The sequence below is a fragment of the Plecotus auritus genome (genome assembly GCF_963455305.1).
Source record: "Plecotus auritus genome assembly, chromosome: 4".
NCBI classification, from domain to species: domain Eukaryota; kingdom Metazoa; phylum Chordata; class Mammalia; order Chiroptera; family Vespertilionidae; genus Plecotus; species Plecotus auritus.
The window spans coordinates 82,198,960-82,218,228 of record NC_137775.1 but is presented as its reverse complement, the minus strand read 5'-3'; the positions used below and the strand labels follow the sequence as shown (position 1 = coordinate 82,218,228).

The window sequence follows — 19,269 nt, the reverse complement described above, 5'->3', positions numbered from 1 at the left end:
AAACTTCCTCCTGGCGTTTCCTCAGAGAGCCGGCATTGAGGGCCCCCTGGTGGCTAAGAGAATTAAAATCCAAAGAGCAATGTTTACAAAATGGCCTAAGGTCTATACAGCAAACCCTCAATTTATATTGTCAGGCCGTGGCACTGGAGAGTAAAATCACACCGAAATGGTGTTCAGTAGTCCAAATTTGCTGCCATCCTACACAATTCCATAATACAGACCTCTGGATGTTAGGATGCCCATGTCTGGTTCCATGGTGTAAATTAGTCTTCAAATGAGTGTAAAAGTTTCTCTTCCTGGAAGAGGTTAGAAGGAGCAGGCCAAAAGCCCACCCTCACTTTGACACCAACTGCAAGTTCAAGGGGGTGCCCCCAAAACACCCTGAGGTTCATCGAGCCGCTCAAAAAACTCACAGAACTCACGGAAAGCTGTTATACTCACGGCAACGATTTATTACAGGGAGAGGATACAGACGGAAACCAGCCAGGGGAAGAGACGCAGGGGCGGGGTCCAGGAGGGTCCAAACTTGAGCTTCCAGATGTCCTCTCTGTGGAGCCGTGGGCCCATGAACTCCTCCTGGCAACCATGTGGGACATGGAGTATTGTCAACCGGGAAGCCCACCCAAGCTTTGAGTCCCGGATTTTTATTGGGGCTCCATCACATGGGCATAATTGACTGCCATGTGGTTGATCCGACTCCAGCTCCTCCATAGGTGAGCTGACACCACAAGACCCAAAACCCCCACCCTACATGGCATTATTGCTGTGGCTCAAATCACACTGTTAGTTACTATCTGGCTGGCTTAAGGCCGCCAGGCAAAGACACTCCTATCAGGCATGACATTCCAAGGACTTAGAGGTTACCTCCCAGAGGCAGAGGTCACACCAGTCTTTGGTCGGGCCTTTGGGGAGGGTGAGTCTTTTCCCTACACACTCCCTCGCTTTCTTCTTTTCCTTGGCTCTTGCTCTCGGGATACTGGCTGGAGCCTGGGTGTCTCCTTCAGGAGCAGGAGACTGGCCACCACTGCTCCTGGGGCCTGGTCCAGTGCTACACGTATCACCAAGCCCTTGCTCATCCAGAAATTCTAAATATTAGCGTGACAATAGCGTGCTCACACTGTGAAAGCGTGAACACAAACAACTACCTGGATGTCTACACTTGATTTTCTTCCAATAAAACACCAAGGTCCTTGCTATGAGTGTGATAGGCATTAATGATCACCTCATGACTTTTTTTAATTTTTTTAATCCGAGCAAAAACCCCTCCTGCAGTAAGGGATGAATGTGACCCCACTATAAGCCCTCATAAAAAAAGGGGTTTTCCTTAGTTTTTAAATTTCTGAGTATGAGATAGTTCAAAACCAGCATTTCTTCCTTTTCCAAAAGTACTTCTGCTGTTTACACATCGATCTCCCCCACTGTGTGGTACATTTCCCTAGAGCAGGGGCTCTGTTCTAGGGTTCTGCCTCCTGGAACCGTGCTTGGCACATAATAGGTGCTCAATTAATATAAAATCAACACATGTTTAAAGCAGCATGAATAAACCATCCTTTCAGTCTGAAATGCAAAAAATTCAAGCCTACAAATGAACATGAGTAATAAGACAAACGTGACATACATTTATATTTTCTAACACATCTATACTAATAAAAGAGTAAGATGCAAATTGACCGTACCTTCGCGACGCCCACCAGCCAATCAGGAGTGAGTATGCAAATTAACCCAACAAAGATGGTGGGTTAATTTGCATGCACAGGCGCTGAGGGGGCAGGGCGGGGCGGGATGCTTGCGTTGTCACCATGGCGACGACGCAGGCATTCCACACTGCCCCAGCCGCTCTGGGCCTCTGGGCAGCGTGGGAAGAACGAATGGTGGCTCCGGGCCAGAGCAAAGGCAGTGCCGGCAGCCAGGGTAAGGAAGGCTCATTCTTGCACGAATCTTCGTGCATCGGGCCTCTAGTATATAAAATATAACTGGAAAGATATATAAATGATAACTATGTTTGCCTGTGGGGAGAACCAGGTAGCTGGGGGCAAGGCTGAAAAGAATACTTCCAACTGTACAGCCTTTTATATTTTTTTGAACCATGTAATTGTAGATTCCAAATAATTCAATTTAAAAATCTAGCAACAGGACAATGATTTGTGAATTCTTTATTTTGGCTAATATCGACTGCACTCATCACTAACATGGAATTATAATAGCTCAGAGAGAGATACTCACTAGATATTCTGTTGTTATTAAACACTAAAAATTGGGAAGAGACCAGACGGGGTTTAGAATGGGATAAGGAGAGGTGAAAAGAAGCTCTGGGGAGAACTTGAGTTCCTGCCCAATCCTGTTATCAGGAAATGTGTTCAGATCAGATCTAACATAAGTGTCAGCCTCTCCACAAAGGTTTTCAGAAAAAGGACCCATAACAATTATCCACTGGACACAAACGTGTCAGTATTTCTACAAGAGATCTCCTTGACATGAAAGACCCAACTTAGGAACAATTATACAGAGCACCACGACAGAGCGGGGATCAGGCAGCCTGGCATCAACTAAGGTACTAGTGTGGACACAGCGATCTCTAGGGGCGAGTTCTCACTCACAAACATCAGTGTTGATTTACGGCATAAAGATGTTGTAGACGGTTCTCACGTAGATCTCATCGGGAGGTGGCTTCTTCTTGCTGCCAGGTTCAAGGAATTTCCTAATTGTGGGGACATTACTTACTTTCACTGAGTACTCCTGAAAATGGAAAACACAGAAATTCAAGGTTGACCACAAAGGTATGAGTCACTGTGAAAATATGGTTGTTCAAAATGGCCATCTATCAAAGTTTGTTCAGAAAAAATTTACTACAGGGATCCAACCAGAACTGTAACCCAGCAACTGTTTAGGGTCTGATCTCCAGGTACGATTATTTATACTCTCTGCCAATAGGGGCTGGTATCTGGACCAGGCTTTATGCAAATCTCACGGTTCACACCAAAATGTGAATTTTTTTCAGAGATAGCAATATTAAAAATATACTTAGAATAGGATTATGATACTGGCTTAAACAGAAAAAGAAAAAGGGAAAAGAATAAAAGACTTGGGGAATACCTTAAAAATATTGATCTGCCCAGAGAAAATGCATGAGTCATTTAAATAAAAGTGTTTTAAAAAGTCACCAGATAATACAATTTAGATTTTAAGAGTCCGCTTTCTTGGACTTTTTCACTTCTAACAGCAAATGAATCCTCTCTCAGGCTACGTGTGAGAGATGGCCAGTTGTATTTTTTGTAGCCTAGGGCTCAGATACCAAATATTTATGTAAACTGGAATGGAAGAAATAAATCATATTTTTCATTCATAGAGTTATATCTTACCAACTCTCAGTAACTGAGAAAAAAGTCTATTTGAGCTTGGCCTGTGTGGCTCAGTGGTTGAGCTTTGACCTATGAACTAGGACAGTTGTTGGCAAACTGTGGCTTGCGAGCCACATGCGGCTCTTTGACCCCTTGCGTGTGGCTCTTCCACAAAATACCACAGCCTGGGCGAGTCTATTTTGAAGAAGTGGCGTTAGAAGAAGTTTAAGTTTAAAACATTTGGCTCTCAAAAGAAATTTCAATCGTTGTACTGTTGATATTTGGTTCTGTTGACTAATGATTTTGCCGACCACTGAACTAGGAGGTCACTGTTCGATCTCCCCTCAGGGCACATGCCAGGGTTGTGGGCTTGATCCCCAGTAAGGGGAGTGCAGAAGGCAGCCTATTGATGATTCTCTCTCATTACTGATGTTTCTATCTCTCTCCCTCTCCCTTCCTCTCTCTGAAATTAATAAAAATATTTTTGTTTAAAAAGTCTATTTGATCCAGTAAAAATTTTTAATTATATGAAGAAGTGTATATCCATTATATATAATTATTCTAATAAAATCTTTCAAAGTAAAGAGGTCATTTACTTAAAAAGCTAGTATTTATTAATTGTTGATTGTAAACAAAGCACAGCCTTCATTAAGTATGCACACACATAAACATACATGTTACTAATATTAACAAAAACTATTCTAATCATGTCAATTCTATGTAAATATGACAATCCTTTTTTATTACTTATTTGAAATATTTGTACTACCTACTTTTGAATATTATACCAATATTGAAAAGCTTGTTCCCTAGGATTTATCATTTAAAGATTTACATGGGGCTTATACTTACCATCCTATATAATAAAAGGCTAATATGCCAATTGATGGAATGGCAGAATGACTGGTCGCTATGATGTGCACTGACCACAAGGGGGCAGACGCTCAACACAGGAGCTGCCCTCTGGTGTTCAGTGCGCTCCCACAGGGGGAGCACTGCTCAGCCAGAAGCCTTGCGGCAGTACTAAGGATGTCCGACTGCCAGCTTAGGCCCGCTCCCCAGACTGCGAGAGGGTGCAGGTCGGGCTGAGGGACCACCCAGAGTGTATGAATTTCATGCATCGGGCTTCTAGAGTATAATAAAACTATAGTGACTCTTGACTTTTTTAAACTCTTTAGTTAATGTAGGAATGACCCTTTAATTAAACTCAGATCTGGTGTTAGATCCTGAAGTCCTTTAATATTAATGCTTGATCTATCAGAGATTAAAACTGTATTTACACAAAAGTGCCTGGCATTTAAACACATGTCACTAGCGTTATGGATGGAAAACACCAGTAGGTCCCTAGTCTACTTCAAGGACCTACTGGTATTCAAGTCAAGTTAAACAATGTTCATCTCTGTGACTTCAAAAAGAAATGAACATATGGTTAAACTATAGAATGGCTATTTGCCTTGTTGAATATTTTTATTCTCATTTTCTGGATATATGCATTAAACTGGTGGTCGTTGTCCTGGTTGATGCCTACTGGATTTGGAATTATTATTACTTTTTTAAATATGTTTTTATTGGTTTCAGAGAGGAAGGGAGAGGGAGAGAGAGATAGAAACATCAATGATGAGAGAGAATCATTGATTAGCTGCCTCCTGCACACCCCCTACTGGGGATTAAGCCTGCATCCTAGGCAAGTGTCCTGACTGGGAATTGAACCAATATTGAAAAGCTTGTTCCCTTAAGCCTGCATCCTAGGCAAGTGACTGCCTGGTTCATAGGTCGACACTCAACCACTGAGCCACACCTGCTGGGTTGAAAAATTATGATTTTTTAAAGTATGTGTGTTACTCTTTGGAGATGAAGTATGTGCCTTTCCTGGCCTTTGACAACTTGGTCAAAGATGTGTCAATGTGGTCTATATCAGGGTTGACAATCTTTCCATAAAGGACCAACTAGTAAATATTTTAGGCTTTAAAGGCCATACATTATCTCTCACAGAACTACTCAACTCTGCCATGGTTGCAGGGAAGCAGCGTAGGCAATGCATAAATGAATGGGTGTGGCTTTGTGCCAATAAAACTTATCTATGGACACTGAAATTTGAACTTCATATAATTTCATGTGTCATGAAATATTATTACTCTTTTGGCACTTTTTCCAACCATGTAAAAATGCAAATGTCATTGTTAGCTCAAGAGCTGTACGAAATCAGGTGGTAGGCCTGATTTGGCCTGGGGTGGGGGGCTGTAGTTTGCCAACTCCCAGGATAGAGAAAACCCCATCGGACTTGCAGATATAGGCTAAGGTTCCAAGCAAAACTCAGGGACCCACTAGCTGGGCCATCTCAGCTGCTGATTTCTTTACTCTGGGTCTCTATTTCTTCACATGTATAGTGAATGCTCTGGAAAAGGTTTGTTTTTTAAAGCCCCTTTCTGCTTCAAAATTCTATCCTCAATCCTGCCAGAACAACAGTGAGAAATAAGCTGAGCCACACACAGATCTTTCCTTGGAAATTCTGGGAAGAGGAATGGTGGGAACTCTGGGATGACGTTCAGGGTGCCTCTTATTCACTCTCAGAACGCAGGCTTGGACATTTCCACTTTAACACATGACTTCTGAGACAGGGAGCCATACCCTGGTGAGGAGACTGTCTTTGATGCTGATGCTCATGCCCGCCCCGTCAGTACGTTGAGCAGTAACAGCTGAGGAGCACCCTGCCCGTGCAATGACTTCTATGGCAAGTCCCTATTGGCTAACTCTAGGAATTGTCCCAAGAGTGTAGTTATGGAACAAAACGAAGATAAGTGATCTTTCATCTCTACAGATCTGGGGAGTGGAAAAACAATTTCAAGCCTGTACCTTCATTTCATTTTACCAACTAGACTCTAAAAAAGTTACACACACACACACACACACACACACACACACACACAGCCAACCAATCCACAGACACCAAGGCAGGCCTAAAAGTTCTGGGCCAATCTTCCAATATGTGCTTTTGTTTACCTGGAGGTGAGGAAATGAAGCCAGGATATTGGGGATTTTCTCCTCTAGAGCCAAAATGGTCTGGAGTAGAACCACGTCTGCAAGGCTCAGCTGATTGCCCACGAGGAACCTTTGTCCATGCTCCCTCAGAACCTGCATGAGTAAGTGTTCTGCATGGTCACAGTACTCTACAGAGAGGCTGATGAAGCTTTCGAACTGTATCTGAGAAGGGGTGACACTCCGGCCTTATCCTTTCCCCTCTTTATTAGTACCATCAATTAAGAGGAAGCTCCCTATATCAGAATGTGCGTGGACAAAAGGTATAGAAGTTACAGCACCGTGAAATATCTGCTTTATATCTGAATGAAACACTGTAAAGGGAAAGGACATATTAATTCTAGATTTATGCTTTCAAAGAATACATCGATTCCATAAATATATCTGCAGAAATGATGTAGCTCTCATGAATTCAGGAGACTGGGGAAGGTGGAGAGCGCTTTAAGAAATAAGCTATAGATCCTCGCCAAGGAGTCTGATCTTGTTTGCCAGTGGTTTGTACAAACATCAGCACTCGTCGTGATCAACTGGACGTCACTATAAAAAAGCAGGCTTCCTTGCAATGCTTCTAAGCCAGAAAAAATGAAAAGCATGAGAGTTCGTCTTGTTCCCATTCTGAGAGTACCATAGAGGTGCAGAGTCATAGGAACCATGGTAGGAGAGGGAAGATCCCGTTGGCAGAGAACTCTCAGGTGCTCATGAGTGTGAGGATGTGTGTGTGGTGTGTATGATTGACAGGGACCCCGCACATGATTCCAAATCAAACAGCCAGTGCAGCCAGCGTGGGGGAGCACAATGAATGCGGCATTGGTAGTCCGAGGGCTGAGTTTCATTCCCAGCTCTCCTCCTAGGGCACATCACTCCATCTCTCAGTGATTCTGTTTCATTATGTATAAAAGAGGGGTAACCATTTTTAGCTCAGGTGTTGGGAGGAGCCCTGACATTATCTGGGCCACAGGGACATAACCAGCAACAGCCTTTCCCCAAGGCACCTGCTCCTCCCAGGTCACCCCACATTTCTGCATTAGCATATTTTACATCCACGGAGTGCCTGTGGGCAAGAGAGCATGGAAGCAAGTGACGGAAACACCCAGGAAATACCTCCCCTTTTCAGATCTAATTCCATGAAGATGGCAGAGGACATTTGCCAATTCCATATTTTTACGTTGTCTTCTTTTGTGTGTTTTTTTTTTACTTGAAACATTCAAACACAATTCCTCTCAGCTGAGAAAAAGGAGTTTGAAGTTCAGAAAAGCAGTAAGACAAGGTAAATTACAAAACAGAAAAAAGAGCAAAGGGGAATAAAGAGCAGTGGTTCTTCTCTTCACATCAAACTGTTAAGTAGGATGTCTGACACAACGCTGCTCAGCAAACGTCTATGGGATGAAAGAGCAAATGGATTAGGGAGTTGCTGCTTGTCTGTATCTTACACAGGGCGGGCACCAGGTGAACTTAAGGAACGATGACGCTCCACGTGGTGAGCCCAGATTTTCCCAGACTTCTGAATAATGTGGTCCCAGTGGGTCTGAGAGCTCCATGCCACCCTGGCTTTGTGCTCAGGGCTATTGTCAGGTCTCAGGGGTCCAGCCGGCTTAGTCCAGCGGGGCTCAGCCTCACACTGTCCTGAGCTGGAAGGGGCATTGGTGGCAGGTCCCTGGTGGCCTGGTTATGCTCTTTTCATAGGCTTCTCCGCCACCTACCTTTTCAAACACAGGGAAGTACCGAAGAATAGCCTTCTGGGCCATGCTAACCACTTCCTTCTGTTGATCATCTGGTTTCAGGAATGGGTGCATGATAATCAGCTCCAGCAGATCCAGCGTCCCCTCCACATACATGTCAATCCTTAAAACGAAAAAGCAGGTTTCTTAGTTTCCCCTTCTTAGAACTCACCGGCTTCCACAACTAAGAATTCAGAGTGCTTTTTCCCATAAGGCTCTGGCATCTGAAGTACCAAGAACATTTATCTACACCTGTCTCTTATGACGAAAGATGCAAACAATTCTAGTTATAATTCGGAAAATTCCTTCAGGAAGATCTGTACAAATCAGACAGCACAATAGCCATGACGGCCCTCTCTCCCCAGCCCCTACTCCTTCACTCTCACTCCACACACATGCGCAGTGTGGGTGGAACGCCACATTTATTTTAAAAAAAAGAGCGGATACCATTTCTGGAATGCTTGGTATGCATCAGGCATGGTGCTAAACACTGCATCTGTGAGATCACAGAATCCTATGATATTATGAGGAATGTGCTATCACTACCCCCACTGCACAGGACACTCATCAGGATTCCAGCTTAACACACTGCCTGGGGCCATGCATCCAGGAGGTACAAGGACCGGGCTCTGAATTCAAATTATAACTCAAGGCACAGTATCCCAGGCCTCAGATGTCACAGCAGCTTCCTATTCCTAATACTCAATGGTAACAGATTTGCAAGAAAGATAAAAAGTATTATCAAAGTGTTTAAAGATGTTGAAACCTGCAACCACCACACTTCCGATATCGGCTCCACTACCTGAATTCAATTCGTTTCTATCATTTTACTCAGATTCTCTGTACTGCTTTCCCAACTGGCCTTCATGACCATTCCAGGTGTCCATTCCCTGTCCACACTAGTGACCCCAGACATAAAGTAGACAGGGTGCTGCAAGGCATCAGGAAGCTGACACGTGACAACACTCAAGAGGGGCCACATTACAGGGTTCTCTCCTTGAGGTCCCTGCCAAAGAGATTGTGCTTGTCCGCGATGTAGTGGAGAATGCTCCGGGTCTGTACCAACTTCATGCCGTCAATTTCAACCATTGGCACTTGCTGGAACAGCAGGTGGTTACCTGAGAAGGGAGCCCAGAGTTAGAGGAGATCTCTTCCCTGTCCCCTGACCCCTAAGAAAGTGCTTTGGGGAATGAAAAAGGATAGTGGGGCCACACGACCTTAGGAAATGGTATAAAACCCCCTGATGACAGATAAGTAACCTCAACTTCATTCGGGGGAGCAGATTTCGCCATAAAAGAAGCCTGGCCCAGCTGGTGTGGCTCAGTGGTTGAGCGTCGACCTATGAACCAGGAAGTCACAGTTCGATTCCCAGTCAGGGCATATACCCGGGTTGCGGCCTCGATCCCCAGTGTGGGGCGTGTAGGAGGCAGCCGATGGATGATTCTCTCTCATCACTGATGTTTCTGTCTCTCTTTCCCTCTCCCTTCCTTTCTGAAATCAATAAAAAATACATTTTTTTTTTAAAAAGAAGAAGCCTGAAAACTCGTTTTGTTCAAAACTTGCCCCTTTCATTTTCACCCCTGGAAAAACACCTCCCCACAGTGAAAGGGGGTGGAAATGGAGTAAAGACATTTCTTCAGAGCTGTGCTGGCCAATAACAGTAGCTAGCAGCTGCACGTGTCCAGTGAAGCCTACGTTTAAATTAATGAAAATTTGAAAATTCGGCTCCTTAGTTACACTAGACACATTTCAAATGCTCAGTAGGCACAGAGGCCAGTGGCTCCTGCACTGGCCAGTGCAGAAGAGAACATTCCCATCCCTATAGGATGTTCTCCTGACTGCACTCTCCTGACCACGATGCCTGAATCACCCACCGCCACGCAGGTCCACCCGTGGGCTTGTCCCTTTCACAGCCATAGACCACGGACTACCAAGTTAGCTGCCACCGGTCAAAACGTAACCCAGTACTTCCTTCAACAAACCTTCCTCCAACACTTTCAAACCCCAGGGAGAGATGCGAGTACAGGGGCTCCAAGGCTGGGGGCATGTAGGGGCGGAGAGGCAATGAGCGCTCAGCATGTGCCTCGGACTGTCAGGCAGTGTCGCCCGACAGGTGGCATTGCAGCCTGTACAGCTGGTCCCACTCAAGGGCGTCCTGAGGTTGGGAGGGAGGCTGGGTATTTCTTATGGGGCCTGGGTGTGGAGGGGGTAGGGCTGACCGGGAGTTAATGCGGGCCTTTTATTGATTCCATTTGTTTGGTATTCACTTCGGAAATGCGGCCCAGCATAAAAGGGGACTTTTACCTGCACACCTTACGCAGGTCCCATGCCTCAGAGAATTTGGAGGAGGAGAAGGAGGAGGGGCAAGGAAGAGGAGGAGGGAAGGGATGACGAAGATGGAGGAAGGAGTAAAGGAGCTTGGAGGAGGGAAGGGGGGGAGAGAGGGATGGAGAAAGGCTTATGTGGATGGAATGAAGAACTGCTCTCTCCCTTCAGCTCTTACAGACCCTGGATCAGAAGCGATTTCCTCAAAGTTTCTGTGATTATTCCGTCGCTGGTCTGGTTTAGGACACTGTCCTGAATGTTTAGTGTCGCAGGGTCTTCACCCTTCCACATAAATGTCAGCTCTTTTTAAAAAACCAGCATTACCGAGTTGTCTCCTCGCCACACTCACCGTCCTGCAGCTTCTGCAGCTGTTCTTTCGTTTCCAAAAATTCTTCCTCGAACTAAATTGTAAAAAAGAAAAGGTACCTGTCATTACAGGTCCAGGACTGCACACTCCTGGTTAAACTGCTGCGAAATCCCAGGGAAAGAGCACACGTTGTACCTACACCTTGGTTTCTAAAGATCACTGCACACTAAAGAGATCAGGGCTCCTGGGAGAAAAGGTGGATTCTGTCACGTCAGGAAACAAGGACGCTCACAGACGAAGAGCTGTGGCAAAGGCAAAGGCACTCAGGACCCTACCTGCGGGTCATTCCCTGGCCAAATCTGGGACAACTCAAGCATCAAAAAGAGTGACGTCAGTTATGGATTATAACACACACCAACCAAACACCCCCCCCCCCACCCCGTCCAGAATGATGATACTAAAAAGCGGGCAGGGGGAGAAGAAATTTCTTTTTTTTTTTTTTAATATAACAGAATTAATGCTAGTTATGCTAGTTAATGTATAATTATGGCTAATTAATAAAATTAGAAAAGAGCTAATTTGCGACCTACAAGGAAATTACTGGGCCATGGGCACAGACTATTCACAGAATCTCAAAGTATTCCCCACCAGTTACTTCGTTATGACAAAGGAACAATGTTTCTTTGCAATGGAGAGACCCAGAGGTCTCACCAGCTATCCAACCACATGGTCAGACTCAGCTGCCCACTGCGGGACACTCCGAGCTGTCCTGTGCTTGCTGCTATGAGACGATTACAACAGCACTGTGAAAACATTGCCCAAAACACTGAACCTGGAGGTAGAAACCAAGCACATCCAGAATGTGGGAATTCTGCAACATAAATGGCCTGGATTCTTTCAAAGAGTCAAGAACATGGGGGCGGGAGGAAGCAGATACTGTTCTAGATGAAAAGAGACTTAACAACCCAAAGCCTGAATCTTGACTCGATCCTTGATGGGGCGGTACAGGGGACAGCTATAACTGCTACTCAAATATATAAGAGATATATAGACATTTGGGGGACAACAGGGATTGTATATTAGACATTGTAAAGGTAGCATTACTTTTCTTAGTTGTGACAATGAAATTGTGGTTATTAGCACAGTTTATTCTCAGGAAGAAGATATGTGCTGATGTCTGCAACTTACTTTCAGAGGACTGAAGGAAATAGAAGCAGAGAGGGAGGAAGGGAGAAAGCAAATGTGGTAAATTGCTAACAATTAAGGTTAGTTGAAAGGTGTCCATTGTACTCTTAGACGATTTTTCTGTAGGTTTGAACGCTTGCAGATTAAAAAGTTTGGTGGGGGGAGAGAAATAGAGTGAAAACAAGTTCTTCTTCTCTTGACATTATAAAATGTTCTAACACGACTTCATGTCAGGAAGAGGCCTCCTCCCACTGTGTCCCCGGATGTCTGTCCCCGTGCTGCTCCCGAGTCAGCCAAGGGCAGGGGGAGCTGACCCACACAGAATCGGCAGTGCCCCCTCCTCTGTCTCAACCAGCTGACCTTGGGGGAGAACTGGGATACGGGGTGTAGAGGGGCTTCCGCTATTCGCCAGGGTCCCCGTGGTGTGAGGAGAGGGGCCTCAGTGCCCCTGCAGACAGACACTCTATCTGGTGCTCAGGCCAGCCATGTTCTGGGCATTTGTCCAAACGCCTGGCTGGTCAGATATGGTGCTGGGGGTGCTCCCTCCACACGACTGCTCTCTCTCAGAATTTATGACCATGACCATTTAAAACACATGGGAAATAGGGGAGGGGGCGTCTGACCCCCGGCCCAACTTCAGTAGCTTAGAGACACCAGAATTGTACATTTTAATTTGATCCCCCCCCCCACAGTATTTCATTGTTTATTTATCTGGAGAAACTCTTCCTTAGCTCATATATTCATGTTTCATAGTTCAGGAACACAGGTCAGTGACAAACTTCCATGGAATTCAACCCAAAGAAATTCCTTACATTACAAGATCACTTTGCTCTGAAAGAAACCAGCCTTCCTCGTCTCCTCTAAATCTTCCATGGAATCATAGTTTCTGTAGAAATCTGCACCTGCCTTCTTTCTTGGTTTGGCCACACCAAACTAGTCGGAAGCTGCAAGCCCTAGGGATACAACGGTGGCTCCAACAACATGAAATCGCAGATGCTTGGCTAGAAGGCCACGCATCTGAGGTTTTGGCCACGCACTGGAAGACATGGGAGTCTATCTCCCCAACACCAATGTCCTTCCTGAGGGAGAACTGGATCCAGCATCGTGCATTTTAAAGACAAGTCCTTCCCAGTGATTCTGGTCCTGGTTTGGGATTTCTGGGACACGGCGCTCTCAATAGAGGACCTCGCTCACATCAAGCTTTGTAAAACTACCGGTCCGTAAGAAGGAAATGGCCCTGGAGGGGAGATGAGAGGGTGGAACAGAGAGGGAAGGAAAAAGTCAGGTCGAGCTTGGAGGGACCTGTCAACCCTCGTCCAATTACTGCCGGTGGCTGGGTTTCCATCTACAGTCAGTTGTCTCTGCTCCCTAACTTCGGAGAACTGAGCTCACTTTTTCAACATTCGCTCAGTTCTTTAAGTGAATTACCAGACATCCTGCATTAGGAGCTCGTAGCCCTTAAGTCTTCTCTTTTATATGCGTTGATTCCCCTCTTAAGAAGGGGATCTGGCTGGAATCTGGGCTGGGGGCGGGGGTCTTCAGGCAATTGGAGCCCTTGGCAGTGGAGAGCAATGCCCAGCACAGAGCACTGTCCAAGGACTTGAACCAGTGACCAAGATGGAGGATGCTGACTCCTGAGTTAGGGCCTGCTGCCTTTCAGCAGGTTGCTACCTGTTTACTCAGATGTGTGTGCTGTACCCAGCTGACTCAACTAGATACTGTGACACTGGGACTCACAAACTCATCCTCTGGCTGCCAGCCCATCCCTCCTGATTGTTTTGATCTGTATGAACACAAACTTAGCTAAAATATCCTTTGGCAAAGACATGGGGGGAGCTCTCCCAAATATCACCTTTTGGGAATTGCTCCTGTAAGCCATGTGGTCAGCCCCAGTGAGGGAGGCCAATCAAGCTCCTTCCATCCTGGTCAGAGGGGCGAGCCTAAGAGTCACGCTGGGCTAATTATTCCATCCCATCTACCTGTCCACTGTGATTGGTCTAGGATAGGCAGGTCACATGACCCATGTTCTTGTTTTGTTGAATTCATTGAGGGTTGGGTCTCCATCAATGAAACCAAGAATCTTGACTCAGAAGAACAGGAGGGGCAAGGTACAATGAAGATTGGGAAGAGAGAGGATGTGATGAAGCATTATACTACATACACATATAAGACATCCATTTCAAAACTTATTACATAAACCAGAATTGTAAATTCAGAAGCATACAGGGTTAGACAGATGACATAAACAGACCAGGTTCAGGTGATGGGACCAAGAATTTTTTCACTCTCCCTCTTAACACAATTAAAAATTTGTCCCGAGACAACAGGGACTGAGGGGAACTGTGCTTCAAGGGCCCAGCTGTAGTGGCAGTCCTTACTCAGGCTCAGCAACGCTGCCTGTGCAAATGAGGGCCCGGTGTCATTAAATCTTCCAGTTTCTCAAAAGAAGTCAGAAATCAGCATTGTATATAAAAATGATATCAACTAATTTAGAAAACTGTAAAACACAGTGTGAGAGTTATAATGGTGTACAAAGAAGCCAAAACCCCAAACTCAAGGACCTTTATTTGTCATCTTTGGAGGTTGCCAGGGTAACAGTTCATTATTCTGAAAATTGATAGAGACCAAATCAAGCATTTATCTTGCCTTTCCTATGAGCTGCACTTGGAAGTAACTAAATCATTAACGAGTGAGAAAATTCTGTTTATAAGACAACCATGGTTAATTAATTCATGTGAAATGAAAGAAATAGAAAAATCGCCATTTTGTAATCCCCAGCAATGGTGAAGATCAACAGCTGCTAAACCACTATCTGAAAGGGTAATGGGGGAACTTTACAATGTGTGGATAAGGCTGACATCACCAGAACACACTGATCAAGCGCTGCATGGCTGAAAAGGAGACAGTCAAACATCATGCTCCATGATGGCGTACAACAGAAATATGTGCACAGTATCCTTCTGTTGGAGTCTGGCAGGGGGAAAAACACACATAAATATGGAAAGAAAGAAAGGAGCCTGGATTTGATCACAGCTCTGGATCCAACTAGCCATTTGCAGGAAATAAAAAAATTAAGAGGAACATGTTAAAATGAGGGTTAGTCAGCTAAATGCAGAATGGGGTTGATTTTACAGGGCAGTTCTTCCACAAATAAATGGCATGAAACAAATGAAGATAGTTAGCAACCAGATCTTGGCTGTTAATACCATCCTGTATAATAAAAGCCTAATATATGCAAATTGTCCCCTCAACCGGGAGTTTGACCTAGAGTTCGACCAGGGGTCGGGGCCGACCAGCCAACCACCATGGCCCCTCCCCCCAGCTGGCCCTGCCCCAGTGGCAGGCAGCCAGGGGAAGGGAGGCCCTGGCCAGCAGCCGGCAACCTCTAGGGACCGTACCCGTGCACAAATTTCATGCACTGGGCCTCTAGTTTTCTAATAAAAGGGACCAGAGCTCCTTGGAGAAATACCTGGTTCTAGGGCCAGGGCTAGGAAAATATAAGAGCCTGGAGCATCTTGTTGTCAGAAAGTAAGAAAAATTGATGAAGGGGGAGGAAAAAAGAAAAGGGGGTGGGACTATGTGGAAAGGACACAGTCCCAATGGCCAAAGCTGGAACAATTTGTGCAACAAAGTAAAATATTACTGGATTATAACCCAAAGTGAAAAAATAAATATACTTAAGTTCATGCTGATATTAATAAATGGCTGAATAAATAATTAAATGGAGGGAAAAGACAAACTCCCTTACATAAGAATTCTAAAGGAAGAGGAGCTTAATTCCCACCCTTTTGAGTGTGGGCTAAAAATGACTCGCTTCTAAAGAAAAGAGGGGAAATGGCCACTTTACAAGGGAGCTGGCAGAACCTCCTTCACCAAGTGACCAAGGCTAATAGCACCAGTGAGAAATCATGTTAATATCATGTAATTCCCTAATGTGATACAATGAAAAGGGCACTTCGTCTCTGTACTGTTCTTACCCTGAACCCCAGTCCAACCATGAGAAAAATATCAGATATACCCAAACTGGAGGATTCTCCAAAAAACCTGACCAATTCTTTTCAAAACTGTCAAGGTCATGAAATAAAGGAAAGACTGAGAAACTGTCACAGATGGAGGGAGACTACGAAAACATATGACTCAATACAATGCTGGATCCTGGAACAGTAAAAAGGACATTAGAGAAAACACTAATTAAATTCGAGTAGTCTGTAGTTTAGTCATGCATCAATGTTAATTTCGAGAAGTCTGTAGTTTAGTCATGCATCAATGGTTATGTAAGATGTTATCAGTAAGGGAGCCTGAATGATGCTTATAGGGGAATGCTCGGCACTATCTTTATAACTGCTATAAATCTAAAATTTCTCCCAAATAGTTTATTTTTTTTTTAATGCAGAGGAAACTGCTAAAGATCTTTAAAATACCAAAGGAAATATAACCAAATGCAATGTGTGGGCCTGATTCAGATCAAGACTGGAATAAACTAAGTATAAAAAAGACCAGCTTGAGACAATCAGGCTGAGTACTAGATAATAATGAAGAATTGTTAGTTTTGTAAGGTGTAATAATGATATTGTGGTCGTGTTTTAAAATTCTCATCTTTTAGAGGTAAAAATTGATGATGTGGCCCTGGCCGGTTTGGCTAAGTGGATGGAGCATCCACCTGCGGACTCAAGGGTCCCGGGTTTGATTCTGGTCAAGGGCATGTACCTATTTAAAAAAAAAATTTTGATGATGTGATATGATGTTTAGATTTTGCTTTAAAATACTCCCAAAAAACAAGGGAGGGGAGGAGGTAGATAAAACAAGATTAGCATAAAGTTGATGATTTAAAAAAAATTTTTTATTGAATTTATTGGGGTGACATTGGTTGATAAAATTATATAGGTTTCAGGTGTACAACTGTATAATACATCATCTGTATATTATATTGTGTGTTCACCACCCAAAGTCAAGTCTTCCATCACCATTTATTTCCCGCCCCCTTTACCTTATTGTACCACCCTCTAACCCCCTTTTCCCTTTGGTAATGACCAAATAAAGTTAACCGATTCTTGAGGCTGGGTGAAAGGTACATAGAATTCATGGCAATGTCCTCTCTATCTTTGTTCCTACCTTGAAATTCCTGTAAGAAGCTAAAAGAACAGAACAAAAACACTGTACAGACAAAAAATTTACCGGGACCTTGTATAATTAACAAATATCTGGGAGTAACTGGCAAATATCAGGTTCATTCCTTTTCTCCTTACTAATAAATATTTATTGGTGGTAGATCAGAAACCAATGATTAAGTAAAAGTCAAAAGCAAAATAGAAATCCATCCACTACATACCATTTATACAGGGGAAAAAGATGGAAAGGAAGGAATCCTCGGACTCCATGAAGCATGCCTGTAATATTAGTGGGAGAGGACTACCTCAGGGCTCCCCCATGTATGTTTTCCTCAAAAGTCTCAAAGGTGTAAGACAAATCTGTGAAGAAACAGCATAGAAGGTACCTCGACTCCAGCGGCAGCCAAAACCCATCGTACGGTTTCCATCCGGCCTCTCCCGTTGGGATAGTGGAGCTTGGGCTTCTTCTCGGCCATGGCGGTCTTTCGGGCTTTCTGAAAAACACACGCAGCATCTCCTCATTCGTGTCCTCAACCCAGTGCTGGGGGCTCAATGAATATGCACGACGGGGGCACAGGAAACTGGCTTATTTTTACTGCGTTTTCCTTTTCCCTCACTCATTAAAACCTTCCACTATTTTAAAACATTAAAACAAAACAAAATACCTCGGCTCTCATACTGTTTCTATGATTTCTTGTTTGGATCTTGGGAAGCTGGGGCCATTGGTTGCAAAGACATTTGTGCTAACACTGTATATCACAGATTCATCTTCTAGTTTGAGCTTGAAAATCTTAATATTTCCCAAATTCAGCCATCAGAGGCCAGACGCGGAGGGTCGCAGAGAATTCTACACCCACCGGCACGTCTGCAAAGAAGTCATACTTTCACACGCATCATCATATTTGATTATCACAGAAACTGGAAGGTGGACAGGCCGAGTATTGCAACATGTGCGTCCATCGTCACGCCTGCGGTAGCTGCCCAGGGTCCAGCACCTCCCCCGCCCCCGCTGGGAGGTGAGCCCTGGCCCCCTCGAGTGCGCCCAGGCTACAGACTCGGCCACCCAGGCTGGACTCGGGTACCCCGCGTGCCCGCTCAGCCCAGGCTGGGCCACAGCGGCCACCCCGTGCCCCGCCCCGCCCCGCGGAGGATCCAAGCCTAGTCTCTTTCGTCAATGGATTCAGACTCCCCAGAGCTAGTTAATAAAAATACGCACACTGAGCCAAGGACGACCCCAACTGCAGTCAAGGGGCCCACAAATACCCAGACGAAGGCGGGGCGGGAAGGACAAGAAGGGGGAGGGAGACAAAAGGAGGGTTGGGGTTGAGGGATGGATGATGGAATAAGAGTTCGGAGCCGAAAGAACAGAGAGAAGGATAAACAAAAAGAAGGGAAAAGAAGAGGGGTGGGAGCGACAGGAAGCACACAGACCTGGAACCCGCTACCAGCGCCCGGAGGAGCACAAAGCGCACTGCGAGTAGCCTGCAGCGGGGCGGGACCAGCTGGCTGGGAGGAGGTGCTACCGGTGGGCGAGGCTCTGGGAAGATTTCACCAATCGAAAAGGCAATGTTTAGCATGCTCACACCCATCTGCAAGGCATTCTGGATAAGACAAAACAGCCCAAATTCAAGCCAGTTTTAACATTAATTTTAGCATTTTGAGAGATTAAGTATGCTTTGAAGTGTTATTTAGATTTGAACTTTAATGAACAATTCTTATTAGAGCTGTGGTAGGATTAAAAAATCTCGTCCTATGTGTAAAGTGAAAATTCTGGTCTGGTTTATATAGCCTGTGCTCAGCTTGTTCTTTCGGATGTGAGGGCGATCTGGCTGCGACATCTGTCACCCCATTGATCGCCAGGGTTGATTCGGCTGATCTGGCTGGCTAGGCGGGTGTCCCCCTCCTCCCTCACCGATCCATGTGCGTCCCTCCCGAAGCTGCGCGCTCGGTCGAAGAGGACGACCTTCCCCCCAGAGGAGAGGACCGGTCTTCGGTCAAGGGTATACGAGTAGCTGCGCTCCCCTGCTAGAACCTCCAAACAAGCTCTCAAGGTCCATTTGTAGGAGAACGTAGGGTAGTCAAGCTTCCAAGACTCCAGACACATCCAAATGAGGCGCTGCACGTGGCAGTCTGCCTTTCTTTTCTAATTGCAACCAATACAATTACTTTTTTTTTTACTTTTTGGTCTTAATATTACAAAGTACAGAATAGATTTAACTTAAAGATATATACTTACTGTGTTTTTTTGTTTG

The 19,269-nt window shown here is 44.9% G+C and overlaps 1 protein-coding gene and 1 pseudogene across 5 annotated transcripts; both read right to left on the bottom strand.

Annotated features, from left to right (window-relative positions):
- Window positions 1–427: 427 nt before the first annotated feature.
- GSTA4 (glutathione S-transferase alpha 4) lies at window positions 428–18,546 on the bottom strand. 4 transcript variants are annotated; one of them, XM_080664778.1, is made up of 9 exons: window positions 18,234–18,457; window positions 17,683–17,882; window positions 17,404–17,511; window positions 10,767–10,818; window positions 9,078–9,210; window positions 8,075–8,216; window positions 6,339–6,470; window positions 2,598–2,736; window positions 428–576 (listed from the first exon to the last, which is right to left on the bottom strand). In XM_080664778.1, the coding sequence occupies exons 2-8, from the start codon at window positions 17,692–17,694 to the stop codon at window positions 2,614–2,616; spliced, it is 702 nt and encodes a 233-aa protein (XP_080520904.1). In that variant the 5' UTR covers window positions 17,695–17,882; window positions 18,234–18,457; the 3' UTR covers window positions 428–576; window positions 2,598–2,613. The 4 variants fall into 4 exon arrangements, with proteins under 4 accessions (XP_080520904.1, XP_080520905.1, XP_080520906.1 ...); XM_080664779.1 differs by lacking the exon at window positions 17,683–17,882 and having other exon boundaries at window positions 18,449–18,546; XM_080664780.1 differs by lacking the exon at window positions 17,683–17,882 and having other exon boundaries at window positions 18,234–18,451.
- LOC308245929 (cytochrome c oxidase subunit 6C-like) lies at window positions 12,723–13,063 on the bottom strand (annotated as a pseudogene). The gene has a single exon. The product of its transcript is annotated as a cytochrome c oxidase subunit 6C-like (transcript).
- Window positions 18,547–19,269: the final 723 nt, after the last annotated feature.

What these genes read in the sequence shown, in the direction of transcription:
- GSTA4 (XM_080664778.1), bottom strand. An exon ending in GCTGCAGAAGCTGCAGGACG is followed by an intron (nt 9,211 to 10,766) that starts GTGAGTGTGGCG and finishes CTCCCTTCTCAG; the next exon opens with GTAACCACCTGCTGTTCCAG. An exon ending in GACCTCAAGGAGAGAACCCT is followed by an intron (nt 8,217 to 9,077) that starts GTAATGTGGCCC and finishes TTTCGTTTTAAG; the next exon opens with GATTGACATGTATGTGGAGG.